At 42.3% G+C, this 27,241-nt stretch overlaps 3 protein-coding genes across 6 annotated transcripts; 2 read left to right on the forward strand and 1 right to left on the reverse strand.

Moving 5' to 3' along the window:
• The first annotated feature begins 811 nt into the window (after positions 1-811).
• Positions 812-2,302, forward strand: LOC131877735 (abl interactor homolog). The gene has a single exon (XM_059223500.1). The coding sequence runs from the start codon at positions 1,324-1,326 to the stop codon at positions 2,224-2,226; it is 903 nt and encodes a 300-aa protein (XP_059079483.1). The 5' UTR covers positions 812-1,323; the 3' UTR covers positions 2,227-2,302.
• Positions 2,303-2,323: 21 nt separating this feature from the next.
• On the reverse strand, positions 2,324-27,030 carry LOC131877736 (E-selectin-like). Of its 3 annotated transcripts, XM_059223501.1 has the most exons (6): positions 26,852-27,030; positions 26,531-26,771; positions 4,376-4,913; positions 3,585-3,842; positions 2,928-3,165; positions 2,324-2,564 (listed from the first exon to the last, which is right to left on the reverse strand). In XM_059223501.1, exons 4-6 carry the CDS (start codon positions 3,835-3,837, stop codon positions 2,414-2,416), a joined length of 642 nt encoding a protein of 213 aa, XP_059079484.1. In that variant the 5' UTR covers positions 3,838-3,842; positions 4,376-4,913; positions 26,531-26,771; positions 26,852-27,030; the 3' UTR covers positions 2,324-2,413. The 3 variants fall into 3 exon arrangements, with proteins under 3 accessions (XP_059079484.1, XP_059079485.1, XP_059079486.1); XM_059223502.1 differs by lacking the exons at positions 26,531-26,771; positions 26,852-27,030 and having other exon boundaries at positions 4,376-4,975; XM_059223503.1 differs by lacking the exons at positions 4,376-4,913; positions 26,531-26,771; positions 26,852-27,030 and having other exon boundaries at positions 3,585-4,160.
• Positions 9,289-23,850, forward strand: LOC131877734 (mitogen-activated protein kinase 1-like). Of its 2 annotated transcripts, none has more exons than XM_059223497.1 (5): positions 9,289-9,987; positions 16,826-17,381; positions 20,845-21,081; positions 21,182-21,493; positions 22,824-23,850. In XM_059223497.1, exons 2-5 carry the CDS (start codon positions 17,193-17,195, stop codon positions 23,310-23,312), a joined length of 1,227 nt encoding a protein of 408 aa, XP_059079480.1. In that variant the 5' UTR covers positions 9,289-9,987; positions 16,826-17,192; the 3' UTR covers positions 23,313-23,850. The 2 variants fall into 2 exon arrangements, with proteins under 2 accessions (XP_059079480.1, XP_059079481.1); XM_059223498.1 differs by having other exon boundaries at positions 9,289-9,870.
• Positions 27,031-27,241: the final 211 nt, after the last annotated feature.

Raw genomic sequence — 27,241 nt, forward strand, 5'->3', positions numbered from 1 at the left:
ACAATGGATTAGCCCACGGTCGAAATTGACGATGGAGAGCAATTTGGTTATTTCTGGCCTTGTCCGTCACCCAAATGGATGTTGGCAGAAAAAAACGCCATAGATCATGGGGAAGAATGCCAGATGGGTGTCAGAACATTCCATGTCCGTACACGTATAGTACTGTACCTATAGTACTACATGTATCCACATATGATGGAACTGTATGAGATGCGGAGGCATTGTTTCTTTCGTCGGTCAGTGGAATTGAGTTCGTTTTGCATGCGAGCGCGTGAATGAGACATGAGACAGATGAGGATGGCGAGAACAAATCATTCCGGCCGTACTTTTCAACCCTACACTGGCAATTGTGAAGAAGGTTTGTCATTGCTTTGTCCAACAGGTTAGATGAAAAAAAGGCACGACGAAAACACGAGCTGAGAAACTCTCTTTCTCATTCGAGAGTTTGATTTTTTTTTGTTTTCGGCCACGGCCGTTGGACCGCTATCTTGACTATACCTGGCTCTCTGGGGGAAAACATTAAGCATTGAGCCATCCCCCCAAGCGGGGGTCTCTCTAGAGCTCTAGGGCTCTAGTGGGAGATGCTAAATAGTCTTTCGTTACGATCTTGAGGCAGGATTGCTTAGATCAAGTTTACTTGGTTCAAGGGGGAACGGAAGGCAGGATACGTGTACTACTAACTCGGCACTGTTGTACTACATACATGTGGCATGAAGTAAGTAGGGGGGGAGGGGAGGGCCTGAACGGGCACACGAGGAAAAGAGCATGCTCATGAGGGTCATCATCAGGATGTTCAACTTGCATGCACTTGACGATGGCCAAATCTCAGCGACTCTCTTGCTCTCCTTCTTTCCTTCGTTCTCTCGGTCTTTCTTTCTGTCTTTCTTTCTTTATCTCTCTGTCTCACTGTCTCGTCTCTCTTTCTGCCCATCTTTCGTCCTCTATTTCTTTTTTCTTTCTTTCCCATGCTCGTGAACAGTTTTGCGGACATTCGAGGATTCAGTGATTCAGTGTCGTTTCGGACTTAGTCTTTGAAAGATTGTTGAATCTCCTCTCCAACTCAACGACATGTGCACTCTGAATAAGCCTCTTAATTGAAGGTCACTTGCCCAATCAAAACATCAATTCGGCTGAAAAGGTTGTTTAAGCGGAAAGACAACACCCATTTGTCGTCTGACAACTCCTCACTTTCCACGAGAGAAAACATTCGTAAGCCTCTGCCATCCCTTTGTTCACACTTCCACTCTCAAGGCACACAGTCCGCGACTCTGGATCTCCCACTTGATTCATGATCTACCTCTCCTCTTCTGCCTGAATCAGATCATGTCGGACATTCAACGCGAGGACAGTTTCCGGACCACCTTGAAAAACCAGAAGCGCCGCCTCTCGGCCACGAAAGCCCCGACCAAAGGTCTGCTCTTGGACCAGGAGCCACCCTCGCCGCCCTCGTCCCAACTCAAAAACGTCAAGATGAGTGGTCTTAAACCACCCCGGAAGTCTTCCATCAAGGAGGAATCCGTCTTTGCCTTGTCGTTGGATGAGCATGATTCGCACACATCAGGGGCCAGAGACTCAAGTCCCGATGAATTTGACACTCCGCCTGAATCCCCAAGGACAGTGTCTCCCCCGGTCAAAGTTCCTATGACTGGCACATCCCCCATGCTGAAGGCACCCAATTCACCCTACGCCCCTCGAACCCCTAGTCCCTTGGTAAAGAGTGTCACGGAATCATGTCTGGTGGGGAACAAACCCACTACCATGCCCAGGCGAGGTCGGTCCCCTAACCTAAAACTGGCCTGTTCCCCAGCACCCCGAGATGGCAGCAAGGGTCGTTCGTCACCCGTTCCTCCGGACTCCCCGCTCCTTTGCCGAACACCGACCTCGCCCATTGTCCTGAAGGCTCGGGAGTTCAACCGTGAGCTTCGCCGCGCCCGCAGCTTCCATCGCAGTCTGGAGCGATCTCGCGATCACTCTCGGACTCGGGACATGAGCTATGATTCCGAAGACGAGGGCTCCGACACATCCCAGCCCCCGGCCATGAGGCTCAAGCAAGAAGAGATAGGTTTCTCGATCAAAAAGCACGCCGGAGGCAGACAAGGCTGGAAGATAATGCCAGATCTAGGGTGCCCCCTACGCCCCGAAGCTCTGAAAAAGGTGGTGGGGATGATTAAAGAAATGGAACTCAAAGGGCACACCATTCCAGAGAGGATATCCATAAATATGTAACCCTGAAAGTCTCCTCTCCACATCCTGTTCCAAATTTGACCACTTCACACCGAATTATCCGTCCGTCCGTCCGTCCGTCCAACAAACTAGCCCTTGCTTTGGTCTAAAGCTTATCTCGTTGTATTTCTGCATCATTGTCAAAATGTTTCAATAAATACTAGGAATATGATTATAATGCCGTCCAGTCTTAGTTTTCGCAGATGACGGGCTTCTTGTGGTGGCACGAGACATCATGGAACTTTTGCCCCTCACCACGTCCGTTGAAGTCATAGAAGTTGTTCAAAACTGCCAAGCACTCTTCGTCGCCCTCTCGATTATCCGGTTGGGGTCTTTTATTCCTTAAAATAGAAATCGACGTGTTATCTTAGAAAAGAAAGCAAAAAAAGAATGATAACGTACCGATTGTGCTTGTCAACAACAGCTAAATCAGTAACCAGTCAAGAACGTTACGTCGGCCGCAGCCTTTCAGCTGTCACACAAACACAAACTATCTCAAAATTGGTCTATCAGGCTGGCTCGCTCACAACGCATAATTTTGGTGAATGTTGTGTCGTGTACAGCAATTATCCATTGTGAACCACCCAAACAGAACGACGGCTTGGCCCAATGTGACTCACTCCAGTTCATACGTCGACATCAGTTTGTTCAATGTGACCCATAACATGAATTCCAGAAGCAATGGTACAAAGTAACCTTCTTACCCGCCTGTGGGACCCCAATATGATCCCAAACTGTTGACCGACTGAGTGGCCCCCGATGCCCAACTGAGCGCTGTGTGGCCATTGACCAATCTTCCACCCGTCCAGAAATAGTCTTCGTTGTGTTGCGCCACTAAATTGGTGAAATGAGCCACTTCTTGCTCGCTCTCAAAGGAAATCGGTTTAAGATTGTTTCGGCGACAATAAGCATCTCCTTCTTGCCACGAAAACTTGCGGCAGCCTAAAATCAAAATTAAAGGTTTTTTTCAATTAGGTTACTCTGGATTGTGAGTGGTAATAAATGCTGCACTTCATAGGCATCGATCAAGTGTTCAATATACAATTCCAGAGGCTTAACTTGTCTGGATTGAAAATACACGACAACCCATGGACCTCTAGGTTATCTTATTTGGGCCTTGGAGCTGTCAGACAAGTGTGTGAAAAAGGGGCCTCCAAGCTGTTGCTGGGGGAACTTTTGCTTCCTCCTGTTATTCAACGGTAATACAGTTGATCTTAATGCTCACCAATTCGTGGTTGATAGTCGTATGCACTTGCCATTTGAAAGAGGATGGGCCTTAGCTTCTTAGCTTGGCAGGAGCATGTGCTCCCAAATACACTACATCCAAGAGCTTCTATGTTTTCAAGCCTTTGGTTACTCACCCAAAGACCAAGAAAGGAGGTAGGATTTGCCACCGAAGTTGTAATTGGTACCAGAGTTGGGACAGCGCTGGTTGAAGCTTTGAGGCGGTCCTGAGTTAAACCTTTGAGGCGGTCCTGAGTTAAAGCTCTGTTGTGGGGGTGGTCCTTGTCTTCCACCACCCTGCCCACGGAAAATGTTGCGGAATAAACTAAATTGGGAATGCGCCATGGCCAAAAGACCGAAGAGAACCAATAAGCGAAGAATGCTGCTCATTTTGGCTGAAATAAGGGGAGAATTGGTCTTCTTAACAATGAAGGAGTTTGGTTAAACGTTCTCTTTGACGAACACGACATGACTGGAAAGGACTAATTTGACAAGGTGCAGGGTGCAGAATAAACAACTGTCTTCGTTTTCTTTTCATTGTAAATAAATTACACAAAACAAGCACGGACGACTCATTACTGGAAAATCTTGTGCACACATAATACTAAAGTCATTGGTTGGAAAGAACCAACGCATCTTGATTTGCGAATTTCGATGTCGAAAAAGGAGGTCTAAAAAGGCTATTATTATTTTTGCGTACTTCCTTACCGCTGCTGGGATTAGAATCCCAGCAGTTCGAGACGAGAAATTTATTTTATTTTTTTTCATATATGTATAATTTAATCGACCAAATATTAGTACTTTTGTTCGTGTAAACTTGTCACCTGGACCTTGGATTGATAAATGAATAAAAAAATATTCAACTTATTACACAGCCTTAAAAGCTCAAAAGGCTCACCCTAACTTGACTGAGATCTGTTCGGCTCACCTGGTCAATAAATATTCACCCTCGGTGATGCACTTCTGGTTGAAATGGAGAACTTGATTTGACTGCGGAATCTTGGCAGGCATCCATTCCATTTATAGGTTCTCGTCCTTGGGCCGACCAACGGTATCTATGTTGCCATGTTTGACGTCTTCGTCCAGAGCCAACTATATTTTAGACGTATTCAGATTTACAAGCGTAGCAACTCGCCACACTCGTCATAAAAGCCACGCTTCCTTTGTCCTAATTCTGATCTCTTAGTCCGAGCGCATCCCCCATCACAGATGTCGCTCTTGATCCTTCATGAGAATTGAATGTCATGCACACTTCGCGTTACTCTTGTATTTCGGACACCCTGAACGGTCAAGGATGCCTTGTTAAAAAAATGGAATGACCATCTTTGTTCCATGCCATGTTGATTTAGCTGTTCATCACGTGGGCCAACAGTACCGAGGGTTTATGAGTGCATGAGTGTGTGATCATAGTTATCATCATCATCGTAGGCGAGGGTGAGGAGATAGTCGCAGAATGATCCGTTCACCTGAAGGAAGAAAGAAAGAGCCTAGCGCCTTCGTTGCGTTCATGGTTCTCGTTATAGTTGTCACTGACGCACAAAGCATGCGTACCAAATAGTAGTGGAAGTGGATGTTGTGATGGTGGTTGTAGTATTGGTAGTAGTGGTGTAGTAGTACACTTCTAAGCAACATACGGACAATGAACAAGCGTCAATGACGCATCACGCGCTCTGTGGGCCTCCGGTTAGCCGGGATATTCCCATTCATATCATCCATGCATTGTGCACTATGTAATACTTCAAGAAGTACGAACCTTCGAGAACTGGACGGAACGGAACAAATAGTAGACATTAGGGGAGTGGGTTCTTTCTGTGTGACGTCAAAAATGGCTTACACAAGCTTCAAATGGCATCTGAAGACTGGGTTCAGGATCGTTCTCGGCGAAACAATGGAATGGGTTCGCTATTTTTAATAATATACAGTACTGTACGAAATATATATCCACGATGAATCAATAGTATGCAGGGTAATAGTAACCAAATTAAGCAAGAGGTATCACGTTGGATCGAAACACGAAAATGTCGACAATGGAAGTTTGTTAACCTAAATACTTGGACTTATTGTGTCCAAGTTCGTTCCTGACCTTTTTAAAATACACTTTATCATGTCGACCTAGACTATGCTCTTAAATTCTGGCTTTGGACTTCTCTTTTCTGATGTTTTAAACATATACGATATTTAATGGTCGGAGAGATTGGCCGGGAATTCAAAGCAGCGTGAATTAGTGGAGAGCTCCTGCAAATCAAAGCGCGTCTTTCAATTGCGCTAATTGCTAGCAATACTTATCATTGGCTTTGTCGAGAATCATTCCCAATCCGTTAGTCTTATGAAGCAAGTTGGGTAAAATAATGTGATCAGATCACAATTTTTGTCTTTCCACTCATTTTTATTTGTTCTTCATTCCGTCTAGTTGTCCATCATTCGCCGTGGCTTCTGCTTATTGTGAGCAATGTGAATGTCTAATTAAACCTTATCTTCTAGAGATTTCAGGGATTCCTTTCTTTGTATTTGTATCAAAATACCACCAGGAAGCGATGTACGATTCGAGCCTAAAACTCATCTCCATAGCTCGCTTCATTGGACAATTTGCATGGCATCATATTTCTACAGTTTCTGAACAATCGTACCATCGAAATACTGTACGTACTTCACCATTATTTATCACCTCAGGCATCCTTTACTTCCCGTCCAATGCTTAGTCATTCAAAACCACAAACAAGCACGAAATACATCCATCATGTTCTGTAGTAATTGGCTTCTTTCTTGTGTCCTACAATTGGGCTATGGTTGCAAAATGAAGCAAGCCAATGCGGTTGTGTGAGATGAATATGCCAATTCTATATGAAAATTTTCTTACAAAATGATTCAATCCTTGACAGGCTCTATTTACTCACGTGTCAGCACCTTCATTCATTGGACTTCATTCTACAGGGCTGCCACAAAGTACGCCGGCACTTAGAAATACAAATAGTTCTAAAACCATTTGAGATACATTCATGAAACTTTTTTTATGATGATGTTTGAACTGTCAAGAACCTTTCTCATTAATAAAATTATACATTTGGCCTCCTTTTGCACGAACAATTTGACTGATACGTTTTGAAACTCCATTTACTGTGGCACGCTAGGCTGCCACAAAGTACGCCGGCAATTAGAAATACAAATAGTTCATAAAAAAAAGTTTGATGCATGTTAGATGATATTAGAACTGCCATTAACCTTTCTTGTTTGTAAAATTATTCATTTGACCTCCTTTTGCACGGACAATTTGACTGATACGTTTTAAAACTCCATTCACTGTGGCAAGCACAGCTTTCATGGTGATATTTGCCAGGCAGCCTTTAATCCTCTTTCGAGTGCCTCCACATTTATATATGATCTTTAGGAGCGCTTTTCCTCCAAAAATTTGAGGCCAATCCAACTTGCCAGCTTGAGCCCCGGTGGATTTACAAGTACTGAAACTTATCGCCTGCGAACCTTGTAGCAACCCTGTACATGAGAGGGAAGGGGATTTGGGCAAATGCAATAACTCGAATTAGTATCTCGTTACAGTAGTCATTTCCACAAGAAAGCTAAGTTATTGCACGTAGAAAACAAATGTCCATAACACTTCCGGTATTAGCCATAATTTTGAACGAGGATGGCTCATGGATGTGAAGAAGGCCGTTTTGAAGAAAAAAAGGAGCTGCAATATCCCCGATATTTTTCAACTCTCCCCAAAATGCATCTATTTGTAAGTTTAATGGCGATTTCTTACATATTCAGGATTTTCCAGATCAAATGGGCCTTAGTTAGCATTTTTTCTGAATTCGCGTCCATTTTGCGTTGTTGGGGGTCTTAAAAGTAATACTTGGTCCCTATTAGAGTCAAAATAGTGCTTTGAGGTGTCAATCTTTTTTTTTCAAAGTACTTGAAAAAAATGGTTGAAGAATATCAATTCATTCTTGGAGAGGTTCCTAGGTGGTAGAAAGCTAAGATGGCGACCACTGAGGGTCAAAATGAGCAAGGAATGTTTTTGTAAGAGTGGTATGCTACCCATTAAGTTGTAGGTTTTTGTGGTCGTAAAACCGAAACAGCAGGATGCAATCGCTTTTGAGAAGTATGTTTTAGTGGTTTTACGGTTACACAGTTGTCAGTTTATTTCTGACAACGTACCAGATTGCCTAGCTGGAGACCAATATTCGTTTATAAGAGATCTGCGAATTAGGGATTATGATCTCCAATCAATGGATGGACAAAACCTTGGCCTTGAAAACCTCAATACCTTTTCAGAGGCCAATTCTTTAAACGCTCGTACCTTCGAATTAACGCTTGGATGTTTTATCTAGAACCAGCATCCTCTCACCACTTTGACGAGCTTATTTTCATACCGGTTAAAGTCCAAGCATATTACTCCCAGGTAAGAGCTTTATTAGACAGGCTTCAGGTTTGAGCGACCTAAATGTAGCTTATGACAAGTCGAGGTTGTTCATTTATTCCCAGAATGGTTGGCAGTGTGGCCATAATGAACGACCAAATGGTCAATCATCCACCAATGACTTTTTTGAACGGTTATTAATGGTTGAAAAGGTCTTTGCCCTAATCCTTTCCTCAAGTAACATTCGTCATTTAGTGGACCGATATTCCTCGTCTGACCTTTTTTACAACTCAATGAGCTCCTCAGAGAGCCTGAGGAAGTGGAGGATATCCGCAGGCTTCAAAAAGAACTTATTGACAGATCATCCATGTCTACGCACACATGTACGCTGCATACGACCAACCCAAACCCGTTGAAGGCCACTAGACTTGATACAAGATCAAAGCTTGAAAATATAGGTTCGTTGCAAAACAAGAGGAAGGAGACAACATGAGCTTTTGCACTCAAAAATAGGAGAAACATGCTTGACGTCGCGTCGCTCCTACCCACAAATATGCATTTTGTATCAAAGCTTTGCCAGCGCTTCATTCGTGTCAACGAATCACTTTCAAGCTTGACATAACCAAAATATGTGTGCATGTAGGTAGGTACGTGAATTATGTGGCTCCTAGGCCCTCGTTTACAAACATCATCACGCAAACCATAACCGAGAAAGAACCACAGAACAATCTTTTTGTTTTTACTACAAGGGGTCTTTGGTATGTGACATATTTCCTTATGCTTACAAATACTCAAAGTGCTCCTACTCTAATGAGATACCATGTTGCTGATTCAGCAAAAGCCAAGTACTGAGGGCAAGTAAAGGTGCAACCAAATTGCAGTCACATCAATGTCCCTCAGATCAAATCAAACAATACGCATTACTTCCTCGCTTGGAAGTCTTTAAACCAACGCGGTTGGTTGAGTGAGTTTTGATAACAGGGGTTAACTTTGGAACACTTGCTGTCACGCCTATCACACTTCTGACCACGCATTGGTTGGTACCTCGTTACTCACTTACGTACTTACCTCACCAACCCTCCACCCAGTCAGGAACTAAGCAACCAACCAACCAACCAACCAACCAACCAACAACCACCTTCAGCTCTTTCTGATCCATGGCCATCTCATTTTATTTTTGTCTCGAGGGGAGACGATTTCCAGGGCGCGCGGCCTGGTCCTAACTTACAGTATAGTAAGTGAGTGCAACTTGAGAAGTTGGAAGGCCTCCCGTCTCTTCTTTCACTACTTCTCTTCCCTTCTTTGGTTGTGCCACAGTAAAGAAGGCGCTCGTTTTGTACCCAGGGATGGTTGTCAAGGCACATTGGAACAACCAGTTCCCTCCCCACTCACCACTCTGGAAGCCGAAGGACACAAAGGACGGGAGAGAAAGAGATAGACAGAGTGAGAGAGAGAGAGAAAGGAGCACGAACCCCAAGTCTCTCTTCGTCATTTCCATAGCGTTTTCTTTCACAATTGAACCTTGAGAGCGCAACAGGTTCCAGAGGGATTGTCACAGTTTCCAACGAGGAACGCGAGAACGCGGAGTGAGCCAATATTCCTCGGTTCGGAAGTTGTGATTGAGTCGTTCAAGTGGGCCAAGAGTAACTCCAAGGATGTTTTCCCGTGATCCAGAGACAAATGACGCATGGTCTTGGTGGTGCCATTGGTGGTGCCATTGATGGTGCCATTGTTGTTGTTCCTCGTCGTCGTTGATGTTCCACAGCGAAGATGCCATTGTGATTACAAAGAAGATGGGGATTAGGTTGGAGAGGGCCTCAAGTGTGAATGGAGGAGATGGACGACAATCAATCTTGGATTGATTAATTGTGCGACTAGGCAGACTCTTGAATGGTGGGCGGTGGAGAGCCAGCCAACAGCCAAGCGTCAATTGCGGAAGTTAGGATGGCAGCCACGACTATGGAGGTGATGGTGGTGAATGTGCTCTCCCTCGATTATTAGATTGGCACTCCTGCCGTTGCAAAGAAACTTTTGGGCGACATCCAACTTTCCAACTTTCAATCCCGGTAAGAGAGAAGTGGGCACCAACACATACAACACACACACACAACAACCAATGATGTGACGAACGAAAAATTTACACGAAGGGGAGATTCCTTGCTTTTTTGAAGACGAACCAAGAGGTGAGCCAATCCAAACTTCATGTATGTAACTAGCCAAGAACTAAACCAGACCGGGAAAACGTAAAACAAAAAACGGTTAGGAAATATGTTACTTCCGTTGAAATTAAGCAGCGGGGAAAACCCCAATCAATATATTCCAGAAAATGCGACATAATTCTAAGGTTTTATTATGCCATCTATCTGACTTAGTAACCTATCACACCACTTCCAGCCTGTCATAGTTTTGGGAAGAACATGCAATCTTTGTTTTAAGCGCTCGTACGTCACACATACACCAAAAAGAGTTTTCAAGACTGTGTGTGCACAAAAATTGCGAGCTTAGCAAAAGCAAATCTTGGTTGGCTTAGGTTTACAACAATCTGCAAGTGCAATAATGCACTAGTGCACTCACAACATTTGATGTGCTGAAAACCCTTTTTTCCAAATCTAAAGCGAGGGTTGGCTCAATCAATAACTCAAAAGTTTGATTGAGTTGAAACAAGAGCTGGTTGAACCAATAGATGGTTATATTTTATGGAGATGGATCGATTTCCCATAGAGATAGCTAGGATCAAGTGGAGCATTGGCTCTTTTATGAACCTATTTTAGTAATTGCTTGCCGGTTATCAATCTTGCCTCGATGTCACTTTGACTTTTATAACTTGAGGGAGCGTTTGTTTCCGAATTTCGACGAGAAATCGATAGGGAAAACGGCCTTTTTCAATTGGGCGTTGCCAAACCTTGGAATATTTGAGTGTATGTTTTTACGATGTTGCCACCGCATTGCTTTGTTTTGGTGTTGATGTACGTTCAATATTAAGGTCTTGCTTGCTCTATAAACTATGGAATGTTTGTCAATATGCTGTCCCAAAACGTGAAAATCAGAGGAAATGCCGTTGGTTTTGTCATTCCGTTGTCCTAGTAATTTATAGAGCTGGGGCGAGCCCTTTGATTTTTCGACTTTTTACCGGACTCAGACTCGAGTCTTTTAATAGAGACTCGTCTTGAGAAATTATAAGAAAAGATGATTTTTTTTTACTTTTATGAGTCCGGCCAATTTCTTCAAAATCGAGTAAAAGACTCGAGTCCGGCCTGGCCCCAGCACTAGTGATTTAGCTCCATGCAGGAAAAAGTCATTTTGCTGTTTTCTTTCAAGTGGTGAAAAAAGATACTTTCATCAAAATCTGTACCAAGCGATTTTAATCTCGCAATCCTTTGACATTCGGGAGAGAATGTTATTTCAGACGCACCCCGTCTACCCTTTTGTCGAGTAGATTATTCCGGAAGGCAACCACAATAATCGAATTGTAGAGAGATGAAATGAGATCTCGAGGACAACATTAATCTTCTTGGACTCTTTAATCCTTGCCATTCAATTTGGCCTGGAATGGAGAGGACGACCAAATTAGATTTCTCCGAACTGCCATTGTCTGTCCTTGGCGGAGGATGGCAATGGAGAAACCCATTATCATTGTTCACCTGGCCAACATCATTCCTTCAAATACAATTTCCCTTTCTTGTTTGAGCGATGAGAATGCACACACCTGAATCATTCCAACAAACTTTCGTTATGCACCCGCTCGTTGGAAAACCATGCCTTGTGACAAAGCTAAACCTTTAACCTCCGAAATGTACTTTGACATTGGGGCTCAACTTCGTAGTGAACCACGCTAAATTTCAAAACTTTTGCTTCCATCTACGGGCGAGGATTTAATAATGCGATCGAAAAAAGCCACATCGCAGCTATGGATATTGTGTTCCATCCCATTTCTTTTCACTCGAAATTGCCTCGGCATATACCGGTACTTTGAATCAACTCATAGATTAGGCACTGTATGTGATACCCAGGTCCACGAAACTATTCAAGGGCTTGAGGTCACTTCCCTAATTCAACTAACGGAATTGATCTCGCCAATCAATTCTTGAGTGCTGGCAATCACCCACGTAATCGAAAGATTTTTTTCTTCTTCGAAACCCCAATTGACCATTGAAATCCCCGGTTAAAAGCTGTACATCAGAGACAGATGGTCTTCGCCAAATCCAATGCTGAATTTTACCATTCGATCCCACCTTTCCACGGAATCTCTTTTACATGGGAGGGAAAATAGAACGCGTCAAAATTGGGCTCTGCCTCAATTTTTTATGATCCTTTCAATCTATTTCTAAATTCCAGTTTGCCTTGATCTTTCACGATCTTTCCAAACTTTTTACATGACATAAAAAATACATCCACCAAACCGTGCTAGTCCGGACTCCAAACGAATGGCCAAATGGCCAATAGAGGCTCTGGTTTTTGATCATGTGGAACGGAGTGTGTCATCATGTGCTCATCCAATTAAGCGTGTAATATTTTCCTTCTCCCTCAGGAAATCAAGGCCACAACGAGTGATTCGTGACAAAAACGGCCTTGAAACTGCTCACATCAAAATTGTTAGTATCCAACCTTATAGTACGTGCTACCATCCAACCAACGAGAGGGCTTTATTTCGTACGTGATGTCGTTAGGTCCTAATAAATGGGAACCCTGTGGACGCGTTAATCCGCAGACATTATGAATGTGTTCCCCACAGACTTGGTCCTCGTTTCTCGCATGAAGGACAGACAAACACCATGTGCTAACCTGAATTGCGAGGCCGTCTTAAATCTTACTTGGTGTTGTTCAACGGTAATTGGTCCCGTATTTGCCCCATTCCAAACGGACCTGATTTTGCTCTCTTGGGATACTGTATTCTCATGGTTCGCCAGCAGTAGGTTTGGATGGTCTTCATACTCATTACGTGAGATTGAATTGGCCTTGGGAAGATGCTGGCTTTAATTAGGAGTCACAAGAGCGTAAAAAAAAGATGTTTATCAAGGCATACCTGCGTTAAATGGAGACTGGAATGCAAGTAAAGAGGATTATCGTGACACAAGGTCATTGAGCAGTGATACCGCACTGTATCTAGCTCAGCAAATATTTCGATTTGATTTCCATTTGAATACGAATTGCCGTGAAAGGCAAAATTTTGCCACTATTGAAGCAGGCTTTCTGCATTTTTTTTAATTTTGCATCATGGTACGACGGATATGTCACCTAAACCGGTTCTCAGCTCATATATTACATGATAATTAAGATATTGAAAAATGGTCATGAGGCATTGAAAGATTCTTTTTAATGGCAACATTTTATCTTTTCAAAAAGAAACAACAATCCACTGATTTCCTGTAAATTTGAAGTTTCTTTAGTGTATTCAGCTTACCCTATACAAAAGTACCGCGCAACAAAAGGGAAGATCAACATGCAAGAATAAAATATTTTTCAAAATCGGGCAAAACTTTGACAGAATGCTTCAAATTTTTACAAGAGGCCTATGGAGAAGGTGCACTTTCATTTAATCGGGGTTTTCCATGGTATCGTAAATTTCATCAGTTTGGGTCTCAAATTGAGCTGGAATTGACCATACAGGGGGTGTTAAGACAGCTCTCAAAGAATGGCCTCTTGTTTGTATTTCAGAGTTGGGTTTATCTATCTTGTACCTATCAAGACCTATTCCTGGAGTACCGGTATAAGTGACATAGCCCTCGTAGATATGTCCTTGAACTATTATTAGATTTAAAGGTGCACACGCAAGGGCATTTCCTATCTACTACGCTGGCTTCTCAATTGCAATTTTAGATGATCGTTGTCAAGAAAGGCCACCTTTGTTCACAAATTTTGGTTGAGCTTAATCGTAAATGTACAACAATGTGAATCGTGGGTATCGGACCAGAGGCCTGTTTTTTAAAGCTCGTACTCCTAAGTTAGGGGCTTGGACGTTAACCTGTATGAAAATACACTCAGCAAAGTGCTCAACGGATGCTCATTCAGGGTGACGTCCAAGCCTTAACTCAAAGGTTACGAGCTTTTAAAAGACTCGTCTCAGGTTGTTCATGTGCTGAGTTGCATGCTCTATCGGTTTCTTTTCTGTCACCCGGTATAACAAAAGAAAAGGATCTACTTTCCACTGGTCCACGGCTGACTTGATCGAGCACGTCCAATTTTCGCCCAGTGATCCTTAGGCTACTGAAGGTTTTTTACACATACATTCGTATGAAGAAGACAACACCATGCACTACTGTACATCTTTCTCATCTGCCAGTGAAGCAGGCCCATTCCTTGACACACTACTCCAACCAAAATACTAAAGTCTTTTCGGTATCATTTACTCAAGAAGTTGCTTTGCTTTAAACAAAGTGTTTTTTATTGCTAAAATGGTATTGATATTTGTTTTTTAACGAGTTGTTAGTACCCACTTTATATTTTCTCAAAAAGAGAGTTTATGGAAAAGAATGAATACATGTCCCAGAAAACACCAGCTCTATTCATAAGCTTGTCAAAGCGTGATCTATTGGAAAACCACACGATGATTTGCAGTGGGAACGCAAAAATGACAAGAGGTAACTAAAACCTCATCTTTATACAGAACTTGATATTATGTACATGTAAGACCATTGTTAAAACTATTTTAAATCTAAGCCGATAAATCTTGAAAAGATGGGGCTATGCAAAAACTGTATCCAAAACCGATATGTGCCGAGTCCAGGTCACGCACGTTTCCTAAAACATCGATATTAAGGTTAAGCATATTGCCTGTTTCTGCATAATTCACGGGCATGCCAAAAGCTCCCTGTCTGGTCATAGATCGTCCGTAGTATCTGGAAAGGTAAGCGGTTATGGCAGTTACCTAAACGGAAAAGGAAACCCATCAGAGGTGTATTTCGTCTTTGTAAAGCACGGAAAAGTAGAACAGTTCCTGGACAACTCGACCCAGCGGACAACTCGATCCAATAGCAACTCGACCCTGCAAACGACTTGACAAAGGGGACAACTCGATCCAGTACAGAAATTAAGGAGAATATGTTGGCTTGCAAATAGTTTATACTTACGGAACACAAATAAAACTGTGCTGCAGAACATGTCAAATTTTGAAAGGTTTTACACAATTCATCATTTGATTCTTTAAAGGCAAGTGATGTCTACATCGATCAATCAATCAATTAGACTAAGAAATTTGGGCTGCTGTACCGTACATCCGACACAATTCATCATTTGATTCTTTAAAGGCAAGTGATGTCTACATCGATCAATCAATCAATTAGACTAAGAAATTTGGGACTGTACAGTGTTCAGAGAGGGTACGAAAGGTATCTGATACTGTACGTCTTCAAAAGTATCCATGAGCTTTGTCCCAACCCAGGTTTTAGTGTGTCAATTCTAGTGACTGTAGAGGCTTAACGTGCGTTTTGAGAGCACCTTCAAGCCCTCGAGAATCCAGGCTAGTTCGAACAATGAAGTTCACTTCTCCTCTTACTCGGGATCCTTCATTGTTTAATTTGCTTCCCTCTAATATTCGTAGGGAGTGCGTAGGCCTGGTTGATCCCGTTGCATCTTTCAAGTCAGACTTGGACAAATTTTTAGATAGCATTCCTGATCAACCATATATTCAAGGACTAGCTCGGTCTGCCAACTCAAATTCGTTGGTAGACCAAATATCATATAAAGATTGAAAGGTAATAAATAGACGAATTACAACCTTTCAATTTAATAGTACTGGGGATTGCATTCCCTGTAGCGGTTAGACAAGCCCGTGACCCCCACCCCCCCCAAAAAAAAAAATGTAATATTATGTCAATTTTGTCTGATTTTACGTTAAATTTTTTGCTTCTTGTGCCTAGAACAAAAATTCAAACCATTTGACTTTTTTGAGCAGTAGGCTGTTAAGAGTCTGTTAAGAGTCGTAGTGTCCTTTTGTCTGTCTTACCCACTCTCACCAGTCAAATATGTGACGAGTTGTCTGGGTTCGCAAATTGCCATATCAATGTCATGATTTTTTTGTCAGTATACATGGTCTAGATCCCACAAAATGATTGTGGACCCATTTATTTTATTTCACTTTTCAATGCGGCCACAAATCAATCGACGGCTTTTGTTTGTATTTGTTCAGGGGCTACTGGTGGAGGAAAGGTTGTGCTTACTATCGATGGCTGACCTTTGTTATTGTACTTAATTAATTATGCAACATTGCGTTTAGCAAAAAAACGAATATACTTAAGTCGTTCTTGATAAAAATAACTTCCTAGAAAGAATATTTTATCATGCTTTCGCTTGCATCTACCGTCTTCGAATGAAGATTATATCGAAGGCTCATCCACTTCCTTAAAAGGAAAGCTGCAACAATAGAATGCTGGTGTCACTTTTTTACATAACAAACCTAGGCACCCGAACTTTTTGAGTCTCGTCGGGCACTGATTCCTAAAAACAAATATTCAATATGTTCATATGTTTTCGTGTCGTTTTCCTTGTCTACTGTTTGAGGCTAATGAACCTTGAGTTTATTGCTACCATCTGTAACAAAGGTTCTGAGTAAACCCATTCATGGAACAGATCTCATTCCATTAATGACTAGCAAATTCCTCTTGCCTTTATTTGAAGGAAGGTTAACTTTCAAAACAATTCTCGGGATTCTTGGGTGTTAGTTCTTATTACGATGTCGTTGAGGCCAAGTCATCTCATAACAAGTATTGCTCAATGGGAAACTTGCACAAATATTGTTCCGAATGGAGAACAACCAGTACTGAACATCTCAAAGGGTCAAAATATGTACGTTCCTAGACCCCAAGCTTTTGTAGATGAACCCAAAACATTAACTTGACTCACTTTGGATGAAGTAGGAGCTAGGGCAAAGTTTTGTTGGGACATGAACCTACTTTTGCCTCTTCAAAATATCCATCTATCCAACAATAATCTTAAAATTATGTGTCTCTTTAATCAATCATTCTGTCAAGGTAGCCTAACAACATTGCCTTGCCGGGAATCGTCATGATGTGTTTTCTCCCTCAGTTTCAGGATGTTGGCGCCTTGGCCAGTTTTCAATTGAATCGCCGGAAAAGGCCGTGTCATCTCTGGCCAGGATAATCATAGTAATCGCCTCAGCATTGATCCCTCTGAAGGGCCCACGAGGGCCAGACACGTCCTAGAATATCGCAGAGGGCATACATAAACAAACATCATAACAAGAAGAAGAAGGAGGAGGAGGACAAGGAGAAGGAGGGGGCTCTCTTATCTCACCTTCACTTGCACGCACTTCGTGGATTCTTTATTTGAGCTTTAAAAAACTGACGAAAAAGGCAGCCAGATTAGGCACTCTCCTATCGAAGTGAAGCAACTTACGAGGCACAGTGAGTGAATGAGTGACAATTAATTTGAGATGTCTCAAACCGTGAGCTCGGTGCCAATGGAGGAAGGTGAGAGCCCATCGGGCGCCACCACCGGTGTGAACAATCTCAATCACGGCCAATGGAAACAACAGGCCCATGGAGCCGAGAATGCCATGGACCAGGCCCACCCAAGTGTGACCAAAGTGGTTGAAGAGAAAGTCAGAGGAAATCCCTTCAAGGTACCACTATCGCTAGTAAAAAGGATCGGCTCCTAAGCAAGCTCAAGTCAGACTTTGAAAACAGGTCAACGACCAACGTAGACTACCTTCTCAAGGTCGCACGCTAACTGTATTGACAACTGAACTCAGTTTGCAATGACTCACACGTAGTCAAGTCATAAATTTCTAGACACTGGATGTCGGTCGATCGACCACTTGGTTGGCTATGGCTAGACAGTACATTGAACCGGTTTCCGACCAATCGTTCCCCGGGAGATCCATTGTACTGTTTAGCCTACCGTGTGGTCGGTCTTACGACACTCATCCAGTGTCATGTACTCAAAGGAGCCCAAAGGCACTTAATAAACATTTGGGACAAATAGAGTTACAAAGATGTAAGCCTGAACTGAGGCTTTTTTCTTCAATTTCCGTTCAGTGTTTCCATAATCTGCATGAAAATTTGAAACATTTTGAACCTTGTCAACAAAACATGATTGCCCAGTTTTTGCACGTTCAAGTAACTCGTATGTTTTGCCTGGCACAAAAGCTGTTAACAATCTAAATTCGAGCAGAACTGTTTTGAGTATGTGGGGGAAAGGCTGGTCCAAATGATAGACGGCAAAAGGTGTTCTGACAACTCAAATTAACCCATTTTGGGTGGTCTGCCAAAAAAGAGCTCTGTCATGGCAATGAGTTACAATTGGAATTGGCATTCAGAATTTGGAAGTAATATCTGGGATTCAAATCTACACTAGATTACCTTGAATGTGTTAAGAGAACTGACAAGTCGGCTTTTACAAAAAAGTAAGCTTTCATGTCACAAAACTGACTTGTATCTTTAAAAACCAGCTGAGTTGTTACCTGTTTCACGAGTGTGATCATAAAAAAGCTCATCATCATTTTCGAGAAACATTTACTAAATTTTCTTGCTAAAGTTTGCCCCAAGTTTGTAAATTGGTATTTTGAGCGCAATGGAAAGTCTGCCGATGGTGTCAAACTACACAGAGATACTGGCCTAAAGGTCAATTAGGTGTATTTTATGTGAATCGGCTCAACTTTTGATGGATAACATGGGTGATAAATCAAGCTCGATGTTGTTATATTTTAGACAGACCTTACATTAAATGATAACTGCAGCAGCAATAACGACAATTGTGCCAAAATGAAGCTAATTAATATCGGAGTATTTTCAATCATCGCTTTTTTCTTGGCTTGAAGCCCATAAAAATGAGTCTTGAAGAGAGTCAACATGGCCAAGACACCTTCGACAAGATCGGCCTTTCACACTTCCTACTTTGAAGAGCGTTGCAAGAAGGACTTTTTTTTTGCCCAAAGCTCTCTTCCAAAGAGAAGGTACGAAAAAGAGCCAAACGAGCTGAAGTTTTGAAACCAGTGTTCATAAAAGAAAACAACTTCCAGGAACTCACTACAAATCAAATTCAGCAAATTCAATCATGATTCATGCGAGAGCCTTTCAAGTTTTTCCAGAAATTGACGATTCGTTTCCGTAGACCTTTCTGCATGGTTGGAAAAGAGATGAAAAATCCAAGGAGCTTGCATGTAAACAATAGATATCGGAGAAGACATGTGCTTAATGACTCGTGGGGAGGTTCTGCCTCATAATTGGAAACGTGCAGTCCATACATGACATGTACCAAGTTTCGGAATGTTTGCTTGGAGCATTCCGTGACACAATAAACGTCGAGGTTGTGCCCTCAAGTTCGTTTCTTTTACTCTGCTTTCTCTGCTCTACTTAAAGAATGAGGAGCAAGTTGGTGTCAAGCTGTCGCCCAAAATGGCATCTGGTACATGTCTCGTGGTAGCATTTTCGAAAAAAAGACTGATCGAAAAACTTTCGGAAAATTATAGCATGTCATTGAGATGCCTACTACATATAAGATAAGATGGAAGGAATTTCCTTTGCATTAGACATACGCAAATGCACCAATGTACCATTCACAACCAATAGCATGGGAGCGCTACATAGCCCAATCTGTTCCCCAAGATAACTTGCTTTTTCTCTTCCTGGTTTTAATCCTCCAATCTCTTTGTGCACGAATGTTTCTGAACTGGATTTGAAATTCGCCCCAGATTCTTGTAATAGCAGGTCCTTTTAGTTGCTAACTCCATCCAGTGTGCATGTACAATCAGTAGATAGTTCCCGCACGATCTTACAGACGTCATTGTCGCAAAGGCGTTTGGCTCATGAAAATAAAGTGAACGCGACAAAAGTTTGGGAACAAAGTTCTTTTGCGCTCAAACCTCTTGGGTTAGAATAAAACATTGCTGTGGAGTTCGGACGAACATGTAACGGTGAAGCAGGGTGCAGAAAATGCAAGAAATGCAAACATTGCACTTTTTTGCAAGAACTCGCGGAAGCACCGTACGTGGCGTTAAAATAGTCCCAGTAGCATTGCCTCTCGAAAATAAAGCCGCTTTCTGTGGGAAAAATGAATGCGTGGAAATTAGTTCCAATTTTGTTGCAATTTCGATGGGCAACATCATTCAAATTCAAGCCAGGAAATATGAGACTAAATTGAAATTGGAAAATGATGATTTAAAACCTTGTTTTAAAGTTTTAATGGTTTTTTTGGTTAAATAAGACCTTGTCAAATACGACTAGATTAGAGCAAAGCTTCACTTTTAACCCGTGCATTTTGGAGCTAAAAAGCATGAAAATAGGACCATTAATTCTAATATAACTCAGAAGTGGTTTGATAAATCATATGCTAATTTGTATTCAGGTGTTCAATTAGTCAATTTCAGAACTCCATCGAACACGTATTTGAAAACTATAGCTCTTTAAATGCTTTTATCAAGCGTGCTCGTTTTAATCTGAGTTACAAAACCATAAAGCAATAAAATAAAGGCTTTTCTTCATACGTCGTTTTAAAGGCTAGAATAATCCCAAATGAGTTTGGGCATTTCTTCTGAAACTTGACAAGGCTTTTTAGCCACCGTGTAGTGTTAGTTGCCTTCATACGGTTTGACTTTACTCCTAGAGTCCAGTTCTCGGTCTTCTCTACAAACTTTGTACAGCTGAAACATACATAATAGCAATAAATACAACTAGCATGGGCTCCCATTGCCCGGCTCAAACTCGAAGTAGGTCTTTGGAACATTGAGATGCCGAAGCCAAAAGAAACTTTTTGAAACGCTCTTCGTCTTACCGAGAGCCAACCAACCATTCAGAAACTTTGATTACCGAGTAAAGCGATCAGCGGAATCAATCAGTCTTCCAATTTACGTGAATTCTTTTTCCCTGAGAAAAGAGAGTTTGGGAAACCACCGCCTTCACTCAAGTAGAAGATAAGAAAGGAGGATGGTATCAAATGACGAGCTTCCTCAAGGAGGCTTACTTTACTCCTCATTTGAAGAGGACATGGTAGATGGAAATGGAACTTCAATGGAATAGAAATTATCTCATTTTTTTGCTGTCCAGGGGCAATCAGTCGAATTGAATTCCTTTTATTTTCGGTTGTAGGTTGGTCCACGTTATACCAATCTGAAGTTCTTGGGTGAGGGGGCCTACGGGTTTGTGGTGTCTGCTATTGACAGTGTCACCGGAAACCAGGTGGCCATCAAGAAAGTGACTCCTTTTGAGCATCAAACCTTTTGTCAACGAACCTTGCGGGAGGTCAAAATCTTGACAAGATTCACCCATGAGAACATTGTAGATCTTTTGGACATCTTGTGTGAGGACCGCGTGGACAAGTTAAAGGTAAGAACGTTTGCTTTTGCTTTTATTGTTGCTACTTGGAACTTGGCTTTTCCGATTAGAAGATTGCAAAATAAGGTTCTTCGTTCGGCTTGAATTGCAGGATCTGTACTTGGTCCAGAAGTACATGGAGTGCGACCTCTTCAAGCTCCTACGCTCCCAACGGCTCAGCGACGACCACATCTGCTACTTCCTCTATCAGATCTTGCGTGGACTCAAGTATATCCACTCTGCCAACGTCCTCCATCGAGATTTGAAGCCCTCCAATTTGCTACTCAATTCCAACTGTGACCTCAAGATTTGTGACTTTGGTCTGTCACGCATTGCGGACCCCGGCCAAGATCACTCTTCCCCTTTGACCGAATACGTGGCCACAAGGTGGTATCGAGCACCAGAGGTCATGCTCAACGCCAAGGTACACACACTCTTGCATCCTTTTCATTGAGCTCAAACATGATTCATTTTTTCTATGTTTCTTTAAGTTCACATGTTTGTGCGTTAAATGCATTTTTTGCACGTTTTCTAAAATTTTGAAATTCGTCATTAAAACTGAAAATAAGAAAAATTGCTCATTTTGTAGTGTATTTTATATGATAACCTGTACATCAAAAACGCAAATTGTAAAAAAGAGAGTTTACATGAAGGCTGAAAAGACCAAGAAAAAACTGAAGAGTCGCATTTGAGGACAAAAGGGGAAATGCAAAGATAGACGCCAGGAAGAACTATGCACCCCAAACAGAGTCTCCAAAAAAAGGACAAAATCAGGAACAGGGAAGTGTGCTCCGGGATTTCTCGGAAATTTTTTGAAACATGTCAACAAGGGCAGATACTTCGACTGAAGTAAGTCTCTCACGAAGAACGAACTTGACCGGGAAGATGGTTTTCAGAGGTGTTTTTGGACCGCTTGTTCCATGGCAACTGGTGATCGTTTTCGATACGTCACTGACCATACATTTGGCATCCTCGGTGGAAATATGGATCGATCGTTCAGAAGAAATTGACCTGGGGCGAGTTTTTCTATTAGCTGGCACCTCCGAGTTAAGGCTTGGACGTTACCCAGAATGAGCATCCGCTCACCACCTTCGGCATGTATTCGGGGCATTTAGGCAAGCGCTGGTATCAGCAAACAAACTTGCCTGCCAATGCCAGCGATGCAAAAAATTAGTGTTTCAAACTGGTCTAACGAAGCTGACCTTTCCTCATTTATTAATGCGAAACAAGGGTCGGCTTCTCAAAAACGTGTTTGAAGCCCCAAACTTGCATCACTGACTCTGGAACCAGCAAACAAACGAACCTGCCAGAGCTTGCCTAAACTTGTCCATATTTTCATACTGGTTAACGTCTAGGCGTCAAGCTCAGAGGTAAGAGCTTCACAAAACAGACCTCTGATAACTATCAACCCTCCTCCTCTGCTCCAAGGAGCGAATACCGAAGTCCATTCTATCCGAATACACCAGAACCATTTCGTTCAGGAGCATCTATTGAGATGTCACGCTTGACATTTTGACATTTTTTGCGCAACTTTCGACCCAATTACCGATGGTTAATGATGGACTCGGAACCTGCACTCCGTTGTTTTTCAACCATCCCAATTTAATAGATCAAATAGAATGATCACTTCCCACGTTTTACCCACTGAAAGCAAACTTCGCCATTGGGATTGGACGAGCCAAACACACATCACTGACTAACACCCAAAGCTAAGCCATGTATGTAATACTGTATGCCTTTGGACTTCGTTTCAGGGTTACACCAAATCAATGGACATGTGGAGTGTGGGCTGCATCCTCGCAGAGATGATCTCCAATCGGCCGATCTTTCCGGGCAAGAACTACCTCGATCAGATCAAACGAATCCAAGAAGTACTGGGCTCGCCGTCTTTGCACGACACCGAGTTCATCAAGAACCCCAAAGCCCGGACGTTTCTCTTGGAGCTGCCCAAGCGACCGCGGGTCGAATGGAAAGTCACCTACCCCAAGGCCGGGCCTGAGCTTCTGAGCTTGCTGGACAAGCTGCTGACCTTCAATCCGGATCAACGAGTCACCGTCGAGCAAGCACTGGCTGATGTGTATCTGAAGCCCTACTACGACCCGACCGACGAGCCCACCTCCGAGACGCCCTTCAACGTCGACATGGAGCTGGACGACGACCTTAATACTGACCAATTGCGGGAAATGGTCTTTATCGAAGTACAAAACTTCAAGCGGAGAGTCTTGAAGGAGACTCATCTCTGAGCAGATCCAATACTGACTCTTGGCACAACTTTTCCTCCTTCCTTCTTCTTTCTCCTGGCCTTTGCCAATGAAGGCCAAACCTTGACCCACTGGGTTACAAGGCTGTTGTTGGTAAGGATTGTGCTGGAGTGGCGCGAGGTTGTTTAGATGAATGGATGATGGTCTTTAAGTAATCCTTGGGCTGTTTCGGTCAGGTCTGCCGTCATTTACCCACAAAGAAGAGGCAGAACGGAGCCCCTCGAAACGTAAGGCTCCCAAAGGAATCCCATCCTTCGTTCCAGTCCCTTGTTTCTCTTAGCTCTAGCAGCTGGGAAATGATAGTAATAGTAATAATAATAATGATCATCCTCTAGGCACCACTCGCCCCTTGTCTATTGTTTATCTCGGTATCCCGTCTTCATACCCAATGTTCTTTTAGCTCTGCCCGTTTCTTCCATTTTATCGCCACTACTATTGTACTTGAGCGTGGTATGCGCAATGCTAATACCACAATCAATAGTTTGACAATAATAGAGAATAAATCAATGTACACCGTAAACTGCAGAGATAAGACTTCTCGGTCTTCATGAATGTCTTTATCGGGAAGTAAAATTTATCATGAACGAGCAATCAATCCTAAAACTTCGCTTCAGCCTTTCTCGGCAATTACATTAAAGCACACATTCCACGAACTATTATTACCTAGCATGGTTTTGAAAAAAAAAATATCCCCTTGAATGTTGAAATTTTGAAGTATATCAGCTCCATCAGAATAAGGCTGTCAAAATGAGTTAATAAACGGTACAAGATCAGTCAATTTTCCAATCTCGCAAGGAAGCGGAATAAGAAGCCTTCCTTCGTTTCACTGGCCTCAATCCTGTCAAGGTTCTTTCACAGACACGAGAGCACGAGAAGCTTATTCTTGAATGAAACTCGCTAATCAAGGCCCCAAAAAACAAGAGATTTACATTCCAGTTTGAAAGACTAACGAAAGGCCGTTCAGCAAGGGGAAAATAAAGAGCACTTCTATCTGATCTGGCTCTGATCTGGCTGTAACTATACAGGCTTTGAGATGCTCCGACTGGAACATCATCGGGTTTGCTTACTCCCTTGAAAGCCAGTTCTTGCAGTATTGTTGGATATCCTAGATGCTTGTAAGAACTTTGAATCCACGTCAGTCTCTGAAAAGGCCGTTCTCAAGTTTTTTCCTACGTCAGTATATACAACCTACTAGTAGTTGGCCGTTCCTAATTTGGGATCTGCTCGTTAACTCACTCGGAGGGCGTGGATTTAGTCGGGTGAGTTCCTACTCCCCAAACGGCGTGGCATTCAGACGACATTCCCACGCAACAAAATCCCAAGTCAATCAAGAAAGTTACCAAATCCTCTCAGAGTCTTCATTCAACAAATGACATACCCAGCCCAGGATAACAATGCAGGTATCAGTTCAGAGGATATTCTAAGAACACGAACTATCATTTTGGTTGGAGTTTTCCGGGAACTCGTTCCAACGGCAAATGGGATAGTTTTTCGCGAGTTAGACACAAGGACAGAGCTGAAGGACTTGACTACTCACTTTACGTCCTAAAGACGTCATTTCCCACCGCAAATGATCGTCGTCATCATCATCATCATCATCAAGTACACTATTTTCTTTTGCGTGTTTTGGTTGTTCCACAATAGTATTGGGGAAAAGGGTGGATTTTCTATCCGTCTATTTAAGTTATGGTATTCCTGAAAATTGACAAAAGATGGTGTAGAAAGGACAAATATTGCAAAAATTAAGCCTAAAAGAGATTGAATTTGCTTCCACAGTTTCTGGGTCCCATTAGGCTTTATTTACCACTTGAATTCAGGTCGATTGAAGCCTGGCCAAAATCCAACGGAGTTTGGGATGCTCATAATCTTGCTTCATTAGCCACAAATGGAGGTAAAGTTTTGGGCCAAAGTGTAAAGAAAGAAAAGTGTTATTTCTTGGCCTCAAGGAGCCTTAGCAGATGCTAATGTTATGGATAGAAGCTAAAGGACCTCCCTTCATCGACACTGAAATTGCGGTAGGCTCTTGTATTGTAAGATTTTGTAAATCCACATAGATTGTGCTAATGTTCTCTGACAAATTTTATAGCGGAGTGAATTCTGATTTCAACTTGATGGCCCTTAAATTTGTTCAACTTGGAGCTTAATGAATCAATATTGAACGTAATTAGTATCCTGATCTTTCAAGCCGATTGCCGCTATCAAGTCACTACATCTACGTATAGAACTTTGACATTTACAATCGATGGCGTTTAGACTAAACCTGGAACTTTCTAGAAATATGGACTGTAAACGAGCTCCCCAGCAAATAGGCTTGCTTTTGGTCTCAGCATTTCTTAACCATTTTTCGAAGTAAAGTACTAAAATAAGAAACCTAGATCTCATCAAAAAAAGGCAGGTCATTTTTATATCATTTACTTGTAAAGTGGTTTGTTTCAAAGTTATGCTGCCAAAAGCTTATGTAGCTGACCAAGAACAGACCGAAAATTTGAATTCTAAGTTGCGCTCACTACATAACTTTGGACATATGGCCTGAGTTCCCTGAGCATAGTTTTGGGCTCAAATTTGCCCAATTCAACCAGGATCTTGTGGTCGCACGAAGTGCAGTGTTTGGAATGAAGTGAACGATTTAGGAAATAAGAACATATTGCTTCCGTTCGCAGTCCACATCTCTAGAAGTCCGTGGCTAAACAAAAGAGAATGCCAAGGGTCGTCATACCTTTAAAGTCTGCTCATATCATTAACAAAAGTACGATCCAGGCCGATTGACATCGTCTTGAATAAGATCACCTGTTTTTTTGCCTTTGCTATTGATGACATTTGAAATTCCGTTTGACGTCAATTTGTGGCCTACCGAACTTTGAGAAATTTATTCCTATCAAACCGGGAAGAAAGTCGGACCTCGACCTCGGATTACCAACGGGTTAGAGAACAGTCCTTGTGGACCCAAAGAAAACTAAAACCCAAAACCTACTCCCACAGCTTCAACTCAGTTTCCGTCTCCTTCAAGCCACTCAACTCGAGTGAAAGTTGACAAAAGATTTCTCGAGGTAGAAATTCCAAAAGTTTTCAAAGTGAGAACCTTCAAGAGTTGCTAAAACTATTCTTCCAATCAATCTTGAGATCTCTGTCCCAAAAAAAACTTGGGTGTTTGTAGAAAAAAGAAGCCCAACTTCAAATGTTGGACAAAGAGTTACAATTACCTGTATTGTGAAGATTACTTGAACCAAAGTTCAGAACCAAGTCCATTGAAGCCATTCTGTGTGCTTGAAGCAACCAATTTCTTGAGGTAATGAGTTATTGCGAGTAGTCTTGTCGTTGCCTTGAATGGAGAGGAGGGGAGAACTTGATCGGAATACTCCGGAAGGACTGACATGTTCCGCACAATCACTGCATGGACAACGAATGTGCTGATCCCGCTCAAAGGTTGCTTGATAATCAGACCTTGAAAACAAAGTTGCCTTTTTTTATGAAATTTTGTTGAAGTTGGGAGCAAACCCTTTATAATCTGCTACCATACTCACTTCGACGATTCTATTTACTAGATGATCCATTGTTAACTTTTAGGCGACATTTAGGTCGTTTTTTATCAACCATCCCAGCCCAGCCTTTCGTTCAAGGGTGCCCTAGAGCGGCAAATTCGAACGCATTATGTGACCAAATCTTTTATCAATTGTGACTTACGGGGCACTCATTCTCCTGTATCGGTATATCAAACCCGAAAAGAATATTTAAAGAAAAAAAAATGGGGAAAAAATTCGAAATACTGTTANATTGAAGCCATTCTGTGTGCTTGAAGCAACCAATTTCTTGAGGTAATGAGTTATTGCGAGTAGTCTTGTCGTTGCCTTGAATGGAGAGGAGGGGGGAACTTGTCCCGCACACTTGATCGGAATACTCCGGAAGGACTGACA

Source organism: Tigriopus californicus, chromosome 3 (assembly GCF_007210705.1).
Source record: "Tigriopus californicus strain San Diego chromosome 3, Tcal_SD_v2.1, whole genome shotgun sequence".
Taxonomy (NCBI): Eukaryota; Metazoa; Arthropoda; class Copepoda; order Harpacticoida; family Harpacticidae; genus Tigriopus; species Tigriopus californicus.

Excerpts from the sequence above, each read along its gene's own strand:
- LOC131877734 (XM_059223497.1), top strand. The coding sequence starts at position 17,193 with ATGTCTCAAACCGTGAGCTCGGTGCCAATGGAGGAAGGTGAGAGCCCA. Across the intron at positions 21,082-21,181 it reads ACCGCGTGGACAAGTTAAAG|GATCTGTACTTGGTCCAGAA; the intron begins GTAAGAACGTTT and ends CTTGAATTGCAG. Across the intron at positions 21,494-22,823 it reads AGGTCATGCTCAACGCCAAG|GGTTACACCAAATCAATGGA; the intron begins GTACACACACTC and ends ACTTCGTTTCAG.
- LOC131877735 (XM_059223500.1), top strand. The coding sequence starts at position 1,324 with ATGTCGGACATTCAACGCGAGGACAGTTTCCGGACCACCTTGAAAAAC.
- LOC131877736 (XM_059223501.1), bottom strand. The coding sequence starts at position 3,837 with ATGAGCAGCATTCTTCGCTTATTGGTTCTCTTCGGTCTTTTGGCCATG. Across the intron at positions 3,166-3,584 it reads CCTCCTTTCTTGGTCTTTGG|GCTGCCGCAAGTTTTCGTGG; the intron begins GTGAGTAACCAA and ends TTTTGATTTTAG. Across the intron at positions 2,565-2,927 it reads TATTGGGGTCCCACAGGCGG|GAATAAAAGACCCCAACCGG; the intron begins GTAAGAAGGTTA and ends TTCTATTTTAAG.